The sequence below is a fragment of the Mirounga angustirostris genome, unplaced genomic scaffold, assembly GCF_029215605.1.
Source record: "Mirounga angustirostris isolate CCGP_5_RB_7025 unplaced genomic scaffold, mMirAng1.0.hap1 SCAF_7, whole genome shotgun sequence".
Lineage (NCBI taxonomy): Eukaryota > Metazoa > Chordata > Mammalia > Carnivora > Phocidae > Mirounga > Mirounga angustirostris.
In genome coordinates, this window is record NW_026991715.1 from 150,302,072 (window position 1) to 150,322,122 (window position 20,051).

The window sequence follows — 20,051 nt, forward strand, 5'->3', positions numbered from 1 at the left end:
TCCAAAACCTGTAGTTCAACATTCAACGTGTCTGTGCCAGTTCTCAAAATCTGCCTCTAGCAAACCGCACATCCTATGCCAAGTGATCGAATATGACCAGGAAACTCACCCTACACCACTGGCTTAGGAACAAGCCTGACCGAACCCCACATCCTAAAGGAGAACACACATCCTCACTCCTGGTCCTGTCTCCCTCCCTTTTCCAACACAAATCCAAACCCTGGGTCCCAGTGATTTCTATGTGCAGGTCAGATTCCTCCATAGAAACCACAAGATGTCCGGACATGAAAATAACTGGACTCAGTAGATGAAATTGGCTGACATTCACAGAGATCCTTCTCTGAGTTAAAGGTTAGAAAATCTCTGGCTGAAAGGCCTCGAGAAAAGTATGCCTCTGACCTCAGCGATATCCTCTGAATGTAAACAAACCTGAAAAAGTAAAACGAACCTCTAAAGCAGGATGTTTTATAAAGTCCTAACAGATGCATGATTACTTTTTAATTCTTAAGGCGCAGGACTCAGAATTTGACCCCGCTTGGAGTTCATTGCCAGGCATGCTGTTTATGTTATGATGTTTGATCCATACACCAAGTGACAACTCTCCTCCAAGAAGTAGTATTTATTAAATCAGAGAAATGAGTAAGTGTGTTCATTTTCAATTCAATTCAACAAAAATCCATTGGGTTAAATCAGGGAGCCTTGCATGCTTTTCCCATTTGATGTAGTTGCCACAGCAAACGACTCAGTGAAATACTCTTCGTTCATCCATCTCCTCATCCCTGACTCACTCTGTCCGTTCTGTTCATTCACATTCGCTGAACCCTCAGCATCGTGTGCCCACGAGCCTGGTGGAGCGGGGAGAGGAGTGTCCCCCGCGGTCTCCCCGGCTTGAGCTGCATGGAGATTGCTCTGCAAATCTCACAAAGTGTTCCATGAACAGCAAGCAATACTATTACTACTGCTGTTATTACTATTAGTGCTGTGGTCGCTCATCATGCATGTGGCACCCACGACTCATTTGCATATCTCCCACGTGCACTTCCTGTTTCCGCAATAGGATCGGAAGCGACTTCAGTGCTGACGTGACATGTTCAGAGCTCCCAGGTCCTGCTTGTTGCATGATGCCCTCTTAACGTCAGGTGCTCAAGAAGGAGCTGATCATTTTCTGGAGTTGAAGCCTATGAGGAGCAGGACTCCCTTTCATCCAAACCTACAGCCCATTTCCTTCCTCCCCTCCACAGTCCCACTTGAAATAAAAACACTGTTACCATGTTTGGAAAAATACCTTTTCCATCTAGACCCAGTTCCGGTGAAGAAAGGGAATATTAATTGACTCCTAAGAAAAAATAAAAGGAGACACTGATCCTTGCTGACGCTGAAGACCCTTCTCTGAGGTGTCCAGTTTCACTTTGGGTAGACCCGCCACCTGCAACTCTGCACACGGCCAGTCCCGAACTACATCCCTTCACTTAATACTGAGCTGCTCAGCCCTCGGTGACTTAAACATTTCTTGCCCGGATTGTTTAATTAAATTCAGGTATGGTTCAGGGGACAGCCAGAGCCTCATGTCGTTAACGTAATGAGTTTTTTTGAAGTTTTAATGGTAGCAGCCTATTAGAAATACAATTATGATTTAACTGGAAGCTTCATAAATTGTAGGGGCAATTTTCTAGGCACTGAAAAAGTCAATCATTACCTATAATGAAGGGATCAGAAGCAGGGTATGAGCTTCATTTTCAGGTCATCAGTTCAGACAGCCAAGTCTGCAGGGCCTCATGGGGCCACACTACAGGCAGGTGCACGTATGCGACACACACTCAGGGACACAGACGCGCGCACACACACACACCCAACAGGACGAGGGGAACACGGATGCACACACACAACAGGACGAGGGGAACACGTACGCACACACACAACAGGACGAGGGGAACACGGACGCGTGCACACAACAGGACGAGGGGAACATGGATGCACACACACACACAACAGGACGAGGGGAACACGGACGCACACACACACCAGGACGAGGGGAACACGGACGTGCGCACACAACAGGACGAGGGGAACACAGACGCACACACACACACACAACAGGATGAGGGGAACACGGACGCACACACACAACAGGACGAGGGGAACACGGACGTGCGCACACAACAGGACGAGGGGAACACAGACGCACACACACACACACAACAGGATGAGGGGAACACGGACGCACACACACAACAGGACGAGGGGAACACGGATGCACACATACAACAGGACGAGGGGAACACGGATGCACACATACAACAGGACGAGGGGAACACAGACGCGCACACACACACACAACAGGACGGGGGGAACACGGATGCACACATACAACAGGACGAGGGGAACACAGACGCGCACACACACACACACCAGGACGAGGGGAACACGGACGTGCGCACACAACAGGATGATGGGAACACGGACGTGCACACACACACACAACAGGATGAGGGGAACACGGATGCACACACACAACAGGACGAGGGGAACACGGATGCACACATACAACAGGACGAGGGGAACACAGACGCGCACACACACACACAACAGGACGGGGGGAACACGGATGCGTGCACACACAACAGGACGAGGGGAACACGGACAAACACACACACACACAAGAGGACGGGGGGAACATGGACGCACGCACACACACACAACAGGATGAGGGGAACATGGACGCCCATACACACACACAAGAGGACGAGGGGAACACGGATGCACGCGCACACACACACAACAGGACGAGGGGAACACGGACACACACACACACAAGAGGATGAGGGGAACATGGACGCATGCACACATATGCACACAACAGGACGAGGGCAACACAGATGCACACACACAACAGGATGAGGGGAACACGGATGCACGCACACACACAACAGGACGAGGGGAACACGGAAACACATACACACACACAACAGGATGAGGGGAACACGGACGCACACACACACACACAACAGGATGAGGGGAACACGGACACACGCACACACATGCACACAACAGGACGAGGGCAACACAGATGCACACACACAACAGGATGAGGGGAACACGGATGCACGCACACACACAACAGGACGAGGGGAACACGGAAACACACACACACACAACAGAACGAGGGTAACATGGACGCGCACACACACACGCACAACAGGGTGAGGGGAACACGGACACACGCACACACATGCACACAACAGGACGAGGGCAACACAGATGCACACACACAACAGGATGAGGGGAACACGGATGCACGCACACACACAACAGGACGAGGGGAACACGGAAACACACACACACACAACAGAACGAGGGTAACATGGACGCGCACATACACACGCACAACAGGGTGAGGGGAACACGGACGCACGCACACACATGCACACAACAGGACGAGGGCAACACAGATGCACACACACAACAGGACGAGGGGAACACGGACGCGCACACACACACACACAACAGGACGAGGGGAACACGGACGCACATACACACACACAACAGGACAAGGGGAACATGGACGTGCACACACACACACACACAACAGGACGAGGGGACAGGCATTGCCTCAGTCCGTTTCTACCAGGGGATGGAGACGTCAGTTCTGCAAAAACTGAATCACAAACGGGTTTGTGGTTTGCAAGTAAAATCAGGGTGAAAGTGAAAAATAGGAAAATGGTAATTCCCAGTTGTGCATTTTCTGCGAGAAACTTCAAGCAGAGCTGCTGTGTACCAGGAAGACACCTGTGCTCCCACTCCTGGCGCTCATGCTGATCGGGCCAAGGCCAGGAAGTCAGCAGGTGGGCCGCAGTAAGGCGAAGACGGGACCTAACGCAGCTTATTGAATGATTAGCCCAAGAAACCTTATTGTAGAACGATAGCGTCTGTAAGTAATTGATAGAAAGTGTTCATTCTACAGGAACAAATGTAACATTTTCATGTAGAAAGACGCCACCATGACAAGCCACCGGCTGCTGAGTGCTCTGGTCAGCGCTGACATCCGGCTGCACCGAGCCCAGGCTTACCACGCACCCTGACGCTGCCCATTATGCTGGACATCTGGAGATGTGGGCAGCAGACCAGCTCCTACCAGCCCCGACCCCTAGTCTAACCTGCACTCTCCAAACTCTGTTTGGCATTCCAATCAAAAGACATCTCTACAAATTATAGAAGTGATAGAAGCACACAAAACTCCAGGGTAACTAGTTGACAAGAGACGGCCTTGTCACTATCGTCCCTGATAGGAACTAACCATGGAATGAAATCAGTGTGCAGGACCAAAGTTCAGAACAGGACAAAGGAGCGGAGGCTGAGACAACTGTATGCAGCCCTACACGCACGCATGAGCTGGGACGTGAAGGAAGAGCAGAGGAGAGAGGCTGTAGATGCGGGAATCGCCACGGCTTTAGACTGTGCATGGCTTGGCACTGAAATAAAAACCTAAGAAGGGGCGCCTGGGTGGCTCAGTCGGTTAAGCGTCTGACTCTTGATTTCAGCTCAGGTCTTGATCTCAGTGCTGTGAGTTCAAGCCCCATGTTGGGCTCCATGCTAGGCATGGAGCCTGTTTAAAATAAAAACAAAACAAAACAAAAGAAAAATAAGAAGTACCTAAGGGATCCATGTCCTACCTGTCGGTGACATTCTTCTTGGATATACGTGATGCCCCATACAGACTTGACCTAATGAACCAGCGTGTCTATGGCAACCATCCAGTGGGGAAAGCAGCCCAGGATCTAGCTTCCCACGGAGTACACTTACTTGTGTCCAGACTCATGGGCAATGGTGAAGGCCAGTCCAAGACCCGTATCTTCATTAATTGTGCAGCTGCGATATTTACTACACATTCCACTTATGGGCGCAAATCCTATGGGGCATAGAGATCAAAAGAATATACAGCAGTGTCATTGCAAAAAAATAAAGAAAGTATATTATATAAGCATATTTATCCCCTGTCCTTCAGAGAAGTGTACTTCTCACCTTCATGTGGCGAAATCTGAATGGGAAACTCTTGGGCAAGCACATAAGGGGTTCTTTGCAATGTGACTGAGGGGGATCTGCTCTCCACATGGAAAATAATTCACGGCTGTATGTGGTGTTCATGTTACAGGTTATAATTGGGGCAGAGTAGAAAAGGGTGTTTCCTGTAGATGGAGAAGAATCTCTGCCTTTTTATATAAAAATCTGTGTTCTTGGAAGCCTGAATAAAAGAGTACTGTAGTGAATGGGTACAGCAGGAGGTCCCCAAGACCAGCCCAGGTCCAAGGATTCATAGGACTCAGGCTTTGTCATACTCTCAGGTATAGTTTCATACAGACACCAGAGGATGCAGGACAAAATCAGCAATGGGAACTCATGCACGGGGAGAGGTTTGGAGGAAACCATGCAAGAGTTTCCAGAGCCCTCTCCCAGTGGATCCACACAGGATGCACTTCACTCCCCCAGAAACACGAGGCAGGCTCATTAGACACTCAGGACCCAAGGATTTTATCCGGGGCTGATGGCATAGCAGCCCTGCATGGTGTGGACCCAAAGTCCAGACTCCCAGAAGGAAAGCAGACGTCCCGTGGAAACCCCATTATCCGTACAAGCAAGCGGTGCAGGCACAGTGAGCCCGCTCATCAAGCAGGGATCGGAAAGCACCCTGGAGTCTGGTTGTCAGCATCCAGCCAGGGCCCACCTTGTAAGCAGGCCTTTCCAGGAACAAGCAGTCACGATTAACCTCTATTTGACTGAGCTCTAGCTGACTAAGTTCGCAGAAAGAAATGCAGAGTTAGAGAAAATGGCTAAGAGAACCCTGGTCACAGTGTGCTTTAGACTATTTGGAAAAAATATCAAAGTCCTGCCTCCAAAATATGCACAGCCTCATAAACATGTTAAAAAATTGCTAAGATTGTGGTATTTATGCAGCAAAGGAAATATGGAGAATATAATATCGCTATAACATCTCTGTAAACATTCATAAATGTACTGTTTCTGCCACAGAATGGGACATCCTTGAATCTGTTCACCCCGTTCTCACACATGGGAGAAGAAAAGCGAGAAACTCTTAAGTTAGAAGAGACAGGATCTCTTGAATGTATGAGGGACCGCTCCTTGTGAAGTCTTCACTTTGGGTGAATAAACGCACACACTGAGGCTTGGCCAAGTACCTCCAGGGAAGCACATCTGTGCTTACAGCCATATTCAGCAGCGACTACCACCATGGATTTGCAACGAGGGGCAAATCCTCAATGTCCTGGGCCCCCAAGGGCGCACAGCACGCACGCGCTCCTCAAAATGCCGCGAGAGGGTCTTACCCAAGGTGTCACAGGGTTCATTCTTCCAGGAACATATGTCCAGACCCGTCAGCAAGATGGCATGGTCGTGGCGCGTGCTGTCTTTGCTCATCAATCCCGACTGCCACTGGCAGAAGCTACTTAACGTGTGGTCCGCATGGTGGCTTATCACGAGCCCGGGCTGCGCAAGACAGACCAAGACCCCCATGACAACAGAGAGAAAACACATCACAAGCCAGTTGTTACTTCACTGTCATCAGCCTGTCAGTAACTGGGATTTCAACTACACAGATGGGTCCGAATGGCCTATAAGCTGATACACCCATTTCATGGATTAAAATCCAAAGGAGGGTGTCTTCTATAAAATGGATTCAGGGTGGACACTTCTGTTCATTTCTGTAGTTCTGTACAAAGACAGCTGGGATGTAGTTAGCCGACCCCGAATGCATTTTCAATGCCCCAAGAAAGATGAGTCGCCGTGCATGCAAGGTCTGCATCAGAATCTTTGTAAAGCACTCTGTAAACTTATATAAGGCAACAGAACCATTTTTATGTGATTTTGCACGTACACAAAAACACACCTAGATGGTTGATTTCATAACCAAGCTGGGCACCTGGGATTTCTGATTCATAACTCTTACCATTTATCATTGAGAGTATTAAATTAAGTCACTTTCCTACAGAAGCAACATGCTTATGAGAAGGGGTAGGTCAACTGGAAAAGCTCTCTTCCTAGAAAACAGACAGGAGCCAGAAGGAAACAATGCAGGATACATCCCACCAGATGCATGTATACCACGTCTAACACAGCAACAGTGAAATGTCAGGGGAATTCAGAAGTGGGGGGTCAGGAACACCAGAGCAGGCTGCAATGAGTTATTTGATCTTTGTAGCTATTTCTTCCCATGGCTCCGTCAGAGAAAGCCAGGTTAAACAGCGTGATTCCAGGACAACTTGAGTAAAGCATTCACGATTAGATGTTGGGTTGAAATGTGCGTTTCTCGCTCACTGAAGAGGTTTTCTCCTTCAGTGCTTATTTTGTCTTTGCAGAGAGTCAAATGCACCTAAGTCTACTGCCGCACTGGGACATGCCTCACATTCTTCAGCAGGTGATTTCCAGGAACACCGCATTAATCAGAGTTAACACAGGTGTACGATCAAAAGATAACCTCGCTTATTCTTTGCAGCTTGGATGAATTCCAAGGTGAAACCGATTTAATACAACGAATAATTAACCTGTCACCTGAGACGCCCTGCCAGTTGAGCAGCCCCTGCCCAGACGCTCACTCACACAGACAATGAAGCTGTATCTTCCTGACCACTCGGGCTAGAAATAGGCTTGCCCCTGCAGGCCCCCACTGTCCAGAAAAAGAGCAACACCTCAGAAGCTCCCCTTCTGGAGGCATCTTAGATCTTATGAGTGATCTCTGGTTTCAGCTAAAAAAATTCTGTGTTATAAACAAGAGAACCATGGCTAATGGGGGACCCTGCTAAGATGTCAGCACGGGAAGCTCACTCCTCCGGTGCGGAGCCAGCGATCAGCTTGGGGCCAAGCAGAAGTGAGAGTCCTGCATGGCTGAGACTCCCCCATTACATGTGCCACAGAATGTGCATATAGAACCTCCCTTGAACTGAAGTGCAAGCCCGTGTATTTACACAGGGACGCTGGGATGCAAGCAAGGAGACGCTTTTACCCACTGCGACCAAGATCCGCCACAATGAGGTGTTTGGATGCAATGAGGGACATGCACATGGCATTCCAGAATCTCTGTGAAAACACAATCCTGTGACTGAAGCTGGTAGGGGCTGTAAGTCCGGTCAGTCTTAGGAGGTCACAGAGGAAAACAACAATGCCCCACAGCACGATTTCACTGTAGTTTTCGTTTTCTAGCAAAGACCTGAAAGGGTGGGTGCCTGGGTGGCTCAGATGGTTAAGCGTCTGCCTTCGGCTCAGGTCATGATCCCAGGGTCCTGGGATCGAGTCCCACATCGGGCTCCCTGCTCAGCGGGGAGCCTGCTTCTCCCTCTGCCTCTCTCTCTCTCTGTCTCTCATGAATAAATAAATAAAATCTTTAAAAAGAAAAAAGAAAAAAAAAAAAAAAAAGACCTGAAAGGGCTCAGTTCCACCCAGGAGCCTAAAAGCTCACGTTGGGGAGGTGGCTGAAGACACACTGTGCACTTTGTATCCCCAGTGTGGGTCCCACGCATATGTTTAAGGCAGCTCCTCTGTTCTATTTTCTCTTACGCCTACTAAGAGAGCATTCCTCACTACCTCTGCGCACACGCACGCACGTGCACGCACACACACACGATTCAAATAATCATTAAAAGAACCGGTAAGAAACTCATTGCATTAGACACAAAATATTAAACACTTTTGTTCCCAAGCGAGAGAAAAGTCAAGAAACCACAGAGGGATCACATTGAGGGGAAAAAAGGCCTCACTTTGCGTTTATTTTTCTGGGAGGAAAGAAGGCGCAGCTTCAGAGGCAGATTACCTGTTCTTCCTCTAGAAGGATCAGACCTACAATTGCAATGTTGATGTTTCCTCCTATCGTTCCGTCTTTGAACAAAGCAGACACCTGAAAAAGACGGGCAATCTTGTCAGGCCCCGTGCGTGGTGCCATTTCCCCCGTCCCCAGAGTCCTGCCGGGCACGGCGGGTCCCCATTCTCTCGTGACACAGCAATGCCGACTTTCTCAGGCTGCTAGACGGACCGGTACAGAAATGTCTAAGGGCCAGGTAGAGCAAGCGTGGAATCCTCACCGTGGGGCAGGCAGCCAGACGGGACACCAGCAAAGACACCCAGGTTCAGGGGTGCTGAGGTGGAATGCAAGTGTGTTTTCCAGAACATCGTCATCCCAACTCGTTTTCAAACCACACGCACGTGACCTGGGATCTTGTCTTCCATTATTTACGTGTTACTTAGTCACCCCCGTGGGGCTTAGATGCTTCTCGTCATCACAACGGCTGCCAATCTGGGACACGGGACATTCTACCCAAGATGGTAGCCTATAGGGTTGTAGGTTTTTCTGACGTTGTAGATAAAATAGTATATATTCAGTATTTAACCCTTAATGTTCCTAAAGAGGTGGGTATTTCTGTATAGCCCTCTAAAATCACACATAAGCGGATTTACTGCACTAAATAGTCTCAGCGCCCTCTTATAGATTTCTAGTAAATGAAGACATTGACCCACCCAAAACATGCCCCTGGCTCACAGAGAGGGCCGGACCGTTTCCCCTCCTTATAGTGTTCTCTGACGTTCTGAACGTGGCTCTTTAGGTTGGAACACAGTAAGAGTGAAGGAGTCACCAGAGAGAACGCATTTCTTGCATGTGAGACATAAATGCGCATGCCCCACGAGGGGGCATTACACACATGGTTCAACAAGAAGGACTCTCCTACCATGTTGAGTATGGTCAGCACGTAGGTGGTGATATTTTCGTGGCCGTGGTTCTGCATCATCTTCCTGTCGACGACCACCAACGTCTCCACGTTCAGCTCTCTGTTCCTATGGGACTTCAGCAGAGAGCGCTTATGCCGTAAGCAAGACGCGTACTCGTCAGGCAGGACGAAGAGGTCCTCCTTGGGAGGCTTGGGCATGTCTACGGAGGGGATGTTCCGAGAACAAATGAAAGCAAAAGCCGTCACCCCCAAACCAGCAGTGGGACTTGTTATACAGAAACTGGATTTGCAAAATGAACCTTCATGTATGAACGATATAACCCTTAAGACTTTGTGATACAAAACTTGTACCAAAGTGGGACTTGAGATGTAAATAAATTTCGTGTAACCTAGATGTGATGGAAGCCATCGCTGTGTCTACCTCTGTGTAAATTTGTCCGGGTTTAAAACAAAGAGAGAGGACCCCTAAGCTCTCATGTTCTAGCCGCAGAAGCACAAAGCTCAAAGACCACTGGCATAAGGATTCAGGACGGGGCCTCTGCAGAACGTTTACTAACAAAGCGGTAGAACCAACAGTCACAGAACACAGTGCCATCTTGCCTCATTTGCTTATTTGGAAGATTTTAATGGCTTGATTCTTCTTAAAACTGATTCCCATGTCTGGATGCATAACTGGTTTGCCTGTCTTGTTTCAAATGGGTTACAAACTACGTGACACAGATCCACTTCATGGCAGAGCTGAATTTCCTAGAAAGCACCCTAAATATTTACCTCATTTAATTACAAGACAAAATATACTCTGTCCTCCTGGAGCCATTTAAAAATAGTTTGGGCATTTATAATCGGTAAGTTAACACTGTGTTAAAGGAAATTAGGTTGAGTGATGCCTCAGAAAAGCTTTTCATGTGACTGTAGACCTTAAATTGCCCATAGATCTAGGTGGCACTAATTCAGAGCTATGCCAACTCTATTCACAGCCCGTGCAGCTAGAAGATGCTATTTTGTTTGACTGGCACCCACATCCGGTGCATTTTATCTCTTTGCTAAAATACTCTCAAACCTAAACGAACCCCGTGGAAGATAATCACGGCTCAGGCCAAGTAATTAAAACACTCATCGCGTGCCACAGACCTTGATAATAAGAGCCGTCTCTACGCCTGCTCCAGGCACAGATGGGGCCACAGAGGCACAGGGAGGGAACGTCACTTGGTCACAATCCCTCCCTAGAAAGTGTCAGAAGTGGGTGTCCAATCTGGCAGCATGGTCCCTGAGCCTGTGGTTCAGCTTCATCCTTGATTTTAAGCAAATCAGTCTGCCTCTGATGACCCCTTCCCACAGGTGCCTAAACATACACCCCAAAACGCCCATTTTCTAAACCAGAGACTCCAGTGGGAAGAATCTTTGTACGTGGGAGCCCCACAGAGGCAGAAGGGTGGGATTCCTGCAGGGAAGCGCACAGCCCCGTGAACAACATCGAAACATCCACGCACGGAGAGTGGAGGTCTCAAGAATGACAGGCTTCAGCCTGGAAGCAGCGAGCGCCACTTTGCCAGTCACATGGCTCCTGGCCACGCACAGAACTGCCGTGTGCCGAGCAGGGAAGGGACAGAAATCTCAGGCAAACCAAACTCCACCATCTGGATCACTAATGTCTTCCAAGAGGCGCTTTGTGACCCTTTCCGTCTCACCTCTGATTATGACTGCCCGGCCCCGGCCCACACAGCCGACCCCTCTGCTGCAGTCCGTCCAGGCAGCCCCAGGCAGCCGATGCTGATGCTGATACCCTGTTCCGATACCCGTTCCAACTCTGTCTCCCTGACGCTTCAGACTCCTGTTCCCCTCCATTTGCTCCCAGCCCATTCTTCCTGCGGCTGACCGAACCCCGACTTAGTCGATCTGGGTTTGAGTTTTCACGTGAATGTAGCGCAAGGCTTTTATCTACAGGACACTCTGAGTTCAGACGACACAGAGGTGCTGATAGTTTAGTAGTACTTGCTGCTCTTATCGCCGTCATTGGCTCTATTCCACCTGCAACATGACCGTCTCCATTTTAGGGTGCTGGCTCCAGCAGCCAGCGAAACCAGCGGGGAAGAAGGGCTGGCAGAAGATGGGTTCATGGGGGGAAGCTTAATGCATCCAGGGGTGCTGGAGGGGAAGCTGAGGGACACGAGGGAAATTCCAGAAAACACTGACCTCCCATTCCTGAACTGTGAGAGACTCCCACATAAAATGTGACTATCACATCACCTCCTGAGTGTTCACTACATAACAAAGGACTTCCACAAAGCGCTGGTGATAAATTGTGGGCAAATTAGGTCATGCCTAGCCTGTCCTTTTGATGTGGTGGAGCAGAGAATATAAATATGTATGGAGATAAATTACCTTGCAGAAAACTATGTGGGCTTTCATAAATCTAGACCTCAAAACGATAGAATTACTGAGCAGACATGCCAGGCTCTTTTGAAGACATCCAGTGGATTCTGCATTTCTGGGCAGTATGTCATTTCATCTGCCCAGGGAATGGTTCTTTTAAACAAAAAACCTACCATGATCTGCCCATCCACCATGGGAGACGGTGCATAGTGAACACACAGACGATGGAATCATCATGTAAGTTTAGCAGACGGTCTGTTAATCCCACCTCACAGACAGACTATTCTGAAGAATATTTAAAACGTTCCATGGGCTTACATAAAGGTCCGAATGGGTAAATGCACAAAAGGAATCGCCCTTACATACATTTCTTGCGTCTTCCACAGAAATGCTGCTTTGGTGGGTGCCGGAGGTTGAAGCTGCCTCGCAGGTGTGGATTCCCCAGCTCCCGATCCCTCTCGGTCATGACAGCCTGGGGAGCCCCCGGAGCCCGCACTTCTGCTGATCTCTTGTACAGTATGTGGGAGGGGGGCCCAGCCCCGGCGGGGTCCTGCAGTCTCCCCGCTAGGTGTGGAGGAAGCGGCTTTAGGAAGTAATCTGCTTCTTGTGTTCTTATCATGCCAGACTGGAAACAGAGAGAAAAAGATAAAGTGCATTTGTACCATCTGACCAGAGGACGCCCCCTCTCCCAGCATCACCTCTTTCTCACTCCTTCACAAGCACGCTCTTCCCTCCAACACCTGGGCTGGGGATGAGGATGGAGAAGACCCATCGCTGAGCCTTCCCATCTGCATCCACTCAGGAAGATCTGTGTGCAGGTGTTCCACGACGTGATGCCAGGAACAGAGGGAGCTCCCAATATACTAACGGGGGGATTCAGACCACATGATGGAGGAGAAAGCTCACCTACACAGACTCAGATGTTAGGGGGGGTACACGGGAAGCCCCACACAGGAAGAGAACATTTCAATCCTAACAGAGTCATTTGTGCAACTTCTTTCAAACTTGAATATTTTGCGACACTTGATATAAAAGTGTAACTTAAGAATAACCGAGAAGAAAGCACAAGAGAATTTACTGAGGATATCAGGAAAGTCTTTCTCAGCAAGGTATCATGGAAACAGGAAAAAAACTAACTCATAAAAACACTAAAAATGTCTGCAGAGCAAACGTAGCATAAAGAACACTAAAACAATCTTAAAGGAGGCAAAATTGAAGGACTGCTTTTTACCTTTTAAAGTGACAAAGATTTTATTTATTTGATAGAAAGAGAGAGACAGCGAGAGAGGGAACACAGCAGGGGGAGTGGGAGAGGGGAAGCAGGCTCCCCGCTGAGCAGTGAGCCCGATGTGGGACTCGATCCCAGGACCCTGGAACAATGACCTGAGCCGAAGGCAGACGCTTAACGACTGAGCCACCCAGGCGCCCCACTCTGCACCTTTCTATTTCCTCACCCTCGAGAGGAGACTAATACAGAATCACAGAACTGCAGTCAGAGATTCCAGTGAGGTATCGATCATACAGACGATGTTGCCCCAAGTTGCAGGAACTCGAGACAAAATATTTAATTATGATTATCAGCTGCACACAATTATCTGATCTGTTTAATGTTGTGTACTCTTCAAATATATAAGTTCTAAGGATTCAGCTTTCTGGAATTCTTACCAAGTGCTTCTTGTAGGTGCTTCTCCAACACTGTCCAATAAGTATCCCTGTATGTGGCAGCATTGTGTGCAGTAACATAAATGTACAAATAAAACTAATAAAAATAAATCATTAAAATGTTTACCAATTAATTCAGGGTAATGTTTTTAAAGGATACTTTTTTTTTAAGATTTTATTTATTTATTTGATAGAAAGAGAGAGACAACGAGAGAGGGAACACAAGCAGGGGGAGTGGGAGAGGGGAAGCAGGCTTCCCGCTGAGCAGGGAGCCTGATGTGGGACTCGATCCCAGGACCCCGGGACCATGACCTGAGCCGAAGGCAGACGCTTAACAACTGAGCCACCCAGGCGCCCTAGTAATGGTAATTTTTAAAGATTTTTTTGTAGTATGATTTCTAAGCAAAATAGAAAAAAAAAGAAAGAAAGAAAGAAAGGTGCAGTGATTCACTTCTGTTTCCAAGGTGACCTGGCTAGGAAGTGGAGCGTAGGGATTCCAACAAAATCAGAATAGGCTCAGAATCTGCCCATTGGTGGTTTTTATTATAAGGGTTTCCAAAAGGGATTAATTTTTAAAGTGTATAATAGGCAGTGTGATCCCAACTGTTCCCATTTTGAAAAGCATGATCTGCACTTAGAGAACCTTCCTGGGGTAAGTGAGGGCAGTTGCCGATGGCGGTGGGCGGCGGTCTTTGGGGCAAAGGCTGCGAGAGAGACTGGCTTGCATCCCCTTCAAGCTTTTAGAATCCATTGTATTCTCACATAAGTAATGTCAGGAGCATTGCTGGATTATGGGCTTACAGACGATTTTTAAAACTCTTTGTAAATGTTACTCCATATTGCCATAATTGGAGAATCCAATTAGTTGCTTCTGCACAACTATCCCGCAGTCACTTAAACCTCTCTGGTCCCGAACTACCAGTATTACAATCCTGCTGATTTTCCCCAAAGTCACTTTGGTAATTGATGACACTGAGCGAGACACCTAGTGACTCAGAGGCTGATGCATGCGCACCAGTTCTAAGTGTGCCTCTGATTTCGGAGCCTGAGTCTGACTCTCACTTGGTGGCGGGGTGGGGGGGGTGGGGGTTGCTGTGTGTTCCTGCCCGCCAGGATGAGATTCTGTGTCGGGCTGGGCCACCCCATGTGAGTCTGAATATCTGCACACGGTGGGATGACAGGCTTGGGAAGGCACTTCTTAGATCTCGGGACAGGGACAAACACAACGCTCAGGAACAGGAGGGCTGGGGGTGGGAGTGAAGACGTTTATCGGAGGATCAGAGATTAAGCATTGGCCCCGGAGTTCCTGAGGGTAAACGTGGCCAGTCATCAAGGAAGTCATCAGCACCATGGGGGGCAGACCTCCCAGGGCCCAAGTGCCACCTGGCCATGGAAAGGCTGAATACCTGGGATTTACTGCCTGCATCGCAGAGGGGGAGGAGGCGCCCCTGGCGCAGTGCTCTACATGAGTAACCTGGGAATCTCTGTCCTCTAGAACACTACCAGCGCAACTCCGTACGACCTCGCTGGAAAGTTCACAGTTCTATCAAGGAACAGACAAGCGTGAAAGGACGTGACAGCTAGGGCCAGCGAGGTTTCGTCCTTTTTGCATTTAAACTAACCCTGGAATAACATGAGCAGTCACATGCGCTCACCCTTGTGTAATAACACCACCCAAAGAGGTTTTCCACCTTTGAAAGTAACCAGTTCAGTATTAAATGTAAAAAAAAAAAAAAAAGAATTCTTTTCTCACCTTAAAAAAAATCTTTTCTGATATGTAAACTACTCCTTGCCTTTCTAATCACCCCTGGGAAGACCACGAGCTCCTTGAGAACGTGGAGTCGGTATCAATCGGCACACCTCACTGGAGGCCCCGCTGACTCAGAGAGCGGCCCGAGGAGTCCGACGCCCAAGCATGCGCACCCAAATCCAGCAAAGCTACCTGTCTGACCTTCGACAGTTTCCTCAGCCTATCTGTGCTATGTTGTCCTGGAGGAACTGGAGATAAAGCTTGTTGCCTGTCATGAGTTTGTAGGACTTAACAACGAACGTATTTCAAAAGCATGACCCACAGAAAACATGCAAAACGATCTGCTTCCGCGCTAAAACACTTGCGCCCTCTGACAGCTGTTCCAGTTCAAAAGTGACTTCTGCTTTCTCCCCTAGGTCCAGGCTCCATTACGGTGCCTGGGGCTGAGAGGACCGGATCCTCAGGCAAGAGGGATCTGATGCAGCTGGAGGGATTCCTAGTTTTCATTAACAAAGTAGTCAATCCCCAATTTCATTAAATGCAGAGAATATTAGAACTGATTAAGACTGATGTTTTGATTTCCCTTACATTCAACAGATACTGAAAAATACAGAAAAAGTAACTCTATTATCTTGCTGCATCATTAGTTTGCCGGCTTACTTAAAAGGTTAGATAAATCATGGGAGATTAATGCTGTCTGCTTATTAAAGCTGTTCTTTATTGAACCAAGAATATTTATTTGGAGACTCATCAAATGTCCAGTGTACCCTGCCCACAGTAACCACAGGGATGTCAGCTGGGTGCATTATTAACCAGGCGTACAGAAAAAGGCCAGTGCCCTCCAAACTTTGCAAAGGAGCACTCCTGGGGCCTGGATCTCTCCCGGCCAGCTCTGTAAATCATTATACATGGGGAAATTCATCTAACGCTTGTATTGCCTTTGTAAGGAAGGAAAGAACACGTGCTAGGCTAATGCTGAGAAAATGCAGTTTCTCCCTCAGCAATGTACGTGAAGGAAACGCTGAAGCTCTAAAGTAGGAGAATTGTATTAGACTGTTTTATTCACAATTAAAACTTGCTGAATTTCTACAGACAAATCAATTCAACAGAATACACACCTACAATAGTATGAAAATGTAGTTGACATTGGAGGAGGTTTTGCAGTTAGGAGGAAGAAAGGGAATCATCCAATAAATGATCTTGAGAAAACAGGTTAGCTCTTTGGAAAAAACAAATCTAGTTTTCTTCTTCATTCTGTTCCCCAAAATAATGTCCAACAGCAACAAGGAATCACAAAAAAAGTAAAAAGATTAAATAAAATATATATTTGTAATCTTGGTGTAGAGTAGACACTTACAAACAAAGAACAAAATCAGGAAGCCATGAAGAAATGGATTGATAAAATTGGGTAAATTCGACATTGAGTATGGTGAAAAGTACCATGGAGTCAAATGACAAGTTAGGGGAAATTCTTGAATGCAAGTGACAAAAATTATGATCCTTAAAAATAATCCACAAAAACTAATAAAAAATGAAGAAGTGGGCGCCTGGGTGGCTCAGTCCTTAAGCGTCTGCCTTCGGCTCAGGTCATGGTCCCAGGGTCCTGGGATCGAGCCCTGCATTGGGCTCCCTGCTCAGCGGGAAGCCTGCTTCTCCCTCTCCCACTCCCCCTGCTTGTGTTCCCTCTCTTGCTGTGTCTCTCTCTGTCAAATAAAAAAATAAAATCTTTAAAAAAAAAAAGAAGAAGTAATTCAACTTAAAAAAATGGAAAAGAAACAAAATAGGACAAAAAAAAAAGGCAACTCACAGGTGGGGAGAGGTTTATGAAAACAGGGTTTGATTGTTACTTCCAATTTTGCAAGAAGATGAAAACCACAATGAGATGCATCTCATCCATCCCACCGCCTGACCAAAAAGGCAGCGCATACCCTGCTACAACCAAGATGTGAGGAAAATTAGTAAACTGGTAAAGTACTTTTAGAAAGAATTGTCAGTGTCTCTCAAAATTGTAAATGCATGTACATTTGACCTAATAATTCTGCACCTAGGAATTTACCCCAAGAAAATTCTAACACATACACCCCCAAATATGTAAAATGATGTTTATCATAGTAAAAATAAATAAAATAACCTCCAAAATGAGAAATACTTGAAATGCCCCTGATGAAAGACAGGTTATCTAAATGAGACTGTATGTATTAGGAATCAGTGTCAGCATCTGAAAACAATTAGACAGTTATTGATATAGAATTATACCCATTTTTTTCCCTTCCTACTCCTAATGTCCTCCATGCTATTCCTTATGGTCCACAAATAAGTGAAACCATATGATAATTGACTTTCTCTGCTTGACTTAAAAATGAAGGGGGGGGAGAGATGAACCACGAGAGACTATGGACTCTGAGAAAGAAACTCAGGGTCTTAGAGGGGAGGGGGGTGGGAGGATGGGTCAGCCCAGTGATGGGTATTAAGGAGGGCACATATTGCATGGAGCACTGGGTGTTATACGAAAACAATGAATCGTGGAACACTACATCAAAAACTAATGATGTATTGTATGGTGACTAAGATAACATAATAAAATTAAAAAATAAGAATTATAGCCAAATTTATTTAGTGAGAAAAGTAAAGTGCAGAACTACATTGATATTAGTCAATGCTTTCTGTAAAAAAAGAAAAAAAATTGATAGGTTTATATCATTATATATCTATTTATAAAAGCTGTCCATAAAATGGAGTATTACTTAGCTATAAAAAAGAATGAAATCTTGCCATTTGCAACATGGATGGACCTAGACGTTATCATGCTGAGTGAAATTAGCCAGGAGAGAAAGACAAAGACCATATGATTTCACTTAGGTGGAATCTAAGAAACAAACAAACAAAATAAACAAATAAAAAGCACAAAGAGACCCATAAATACAGAGAACACACTGATGGTTTTGAGAGGGATGGGATGGGAGGATGGGCAAAATAGATGAAGGAGAGTGGGAGATCCAGGTTTCCAGTTATGGAATGAATGAGTCACAAGGGTGAGAGGCACAGCATAGAGAATATAGTCCCTGGTATTGTAACAGTGTTGTATGGTGACGGGGGCAGCTACACTTGTGGTGAGCACTGAGTAAATTACAGAAATGTAGAATCACCGTGTTGTACACCCGATGTTAATGTATCATTGCGTGCCAACCGTACCTCAATACATAAAAATTAAGGGGTGCCTGGGTGGCTCAGTATGTTAAGCATCTGCTCAGGTCATGATCTCAAGGTTGTGAGATGGAGCCCCGGGTTGGGCTCTGCACTGGGTGCAGAGTGTGCCTAAGATTCTCTCTCTCCCTCCCCCTCTGCCCCTCCCCATCTCCATTCCTATAAATAAATAAATAAATAAATAAATAAATAAATAAATAAATAAATATTAAAATAAAAATAGAAGCTGTCCATAAAAGTTGCATGAATCAAAAAAATCATATGGAAATTAAGAAGAGATGTACAAATGTCCAGGAACAGAGCCTGTTTCTCCTGCAGTGTGACAGATCCCATCGAACTCATTCCAAAAGTACCTCAGGTGACTCCATGAGCCCTCTGCAAGAGAGCTAGCTATCAACCAATATGTAAAAATGTGATTCAGTTCATTAGGATAAAAAGCATTTCATTTCCCAACTAATTTAAATTTACCCTCCTCTGTGTTTTTTCCAAAAGCATCATTTGTTTGGGGAAATATTCTACACATTTTAGTCTTCTTAGTGACGTTTTAGACACATAAGTCAATTGCAACTTTGACAGAACTTTTATAGAAGCCAAACTCTGCTTTTTATTTCCTTATAACCTCAGGATCAAACAAGAACCCGCCCCAGGTCAGTCCATTCTTTGTCATAAGCCTGAGACCACACGAAGTCTTGCTGCGTAACAATTTGTGATGTTTTGAAAATTGCAATTCACTCAAAATCTTCTAAAAAGGTAAACACACCAAGAGGTTCTTTCTCCGTGAGATGTTGCACCTGACTCTTTTTACCCCATCCCTGCTACACCTGGCTTGGGCCCTGGGCTTCTTCAACCCTCTTGCCTGCAAGGACAAGGGATCTAATGCGCTGGTCACAGGAATCACCCATCATACTAAACCCACTAAAGTTCAGGCTTCAAAATGTAGCCACTCACTCAGCTATAAAACCGGTCCCTGGTTGCCTTCCTATTGCTCATCTGTCATTTCAGAAGACTAACATTCGGACACTTGGTACTTTGCTAAGGTTAAGGCTAATTACAACAAGTCTTCCTAGGGGTGGCATAAGTCCCAATCATCACAATCCACCACGAAGACTGAGTCCAGGTTTCTCCCAAACCCCAGTTCCTACCACAGTGCCGTCCGGTCAGATCCCTACCCCCTGAACACTTGCTGCCAGGGTGTGGGAGGAAAGGAAAGACTGCAGAAGTTGTCAGCTGGAGGCTGACTGGGCCGACTGGGCACTGACTGGAGGCTTACTACAGGCTGGTGGGAGGCTGATGGAGGCTGATGAAGGCTAATGGAGGCTGACTGGGAGCTGATGGAG

At 46.8% G+C, this 20,051-nt stretch overlaps 1 protein-coding gene across 12 annotated transcripts in view; it reads right to left on the reverse strand.

Annotated features, from left to right (window-relative positions):
• ADAMTS16 (ADAM metallopeptidase with thrombospondin type 1 motif 16) overlaps nucleotides 1–20,051 on the reverse strand; it is a 145,647-nt gene that overhangs the window by 94,949 nt on the left and 30,647 nt on the right. For 11 of the 12 annotated variants that reach the window (XR_006788494.3, XR_008505165.2, XR_006788495.3 and 8 more), the window contains exons 4-8: nucleotides 12,465–12,723; nucleotides 9,726–9,925; nucleotides 8,816–8,899; nucleotides 6,339–6,498; nucleotides 4,801–4,906 (exon numbers count right to left, since the gene is read on the reverse strand). Coding sequence is in view for 8 of the 12 variants with exons in the window: in XM_045863764.3 (XP_045719720.1) it covers nucleotides 4,801–4,906; nucleotides 6,339–6,498; nucleotides 8,816–8,899; nucleotides 9,726–9,925; nucleotides 12,465–12,723 (809 nt within the window). In the remaining 4 variants the exon portion in view is untranslated. Of the gene's footprint in view, nucleotides 1–4,800; nucleotides 4,907–6,338; nucleotides 6,499–8,815; nucleotides 8,900–9,725; nucleotides 9,926–12,460; nucleotides 12,724–20,051 lie in introns of those variants that run through there. The other variant, XM_054504917.2, reaches the window with a different exon arrangement.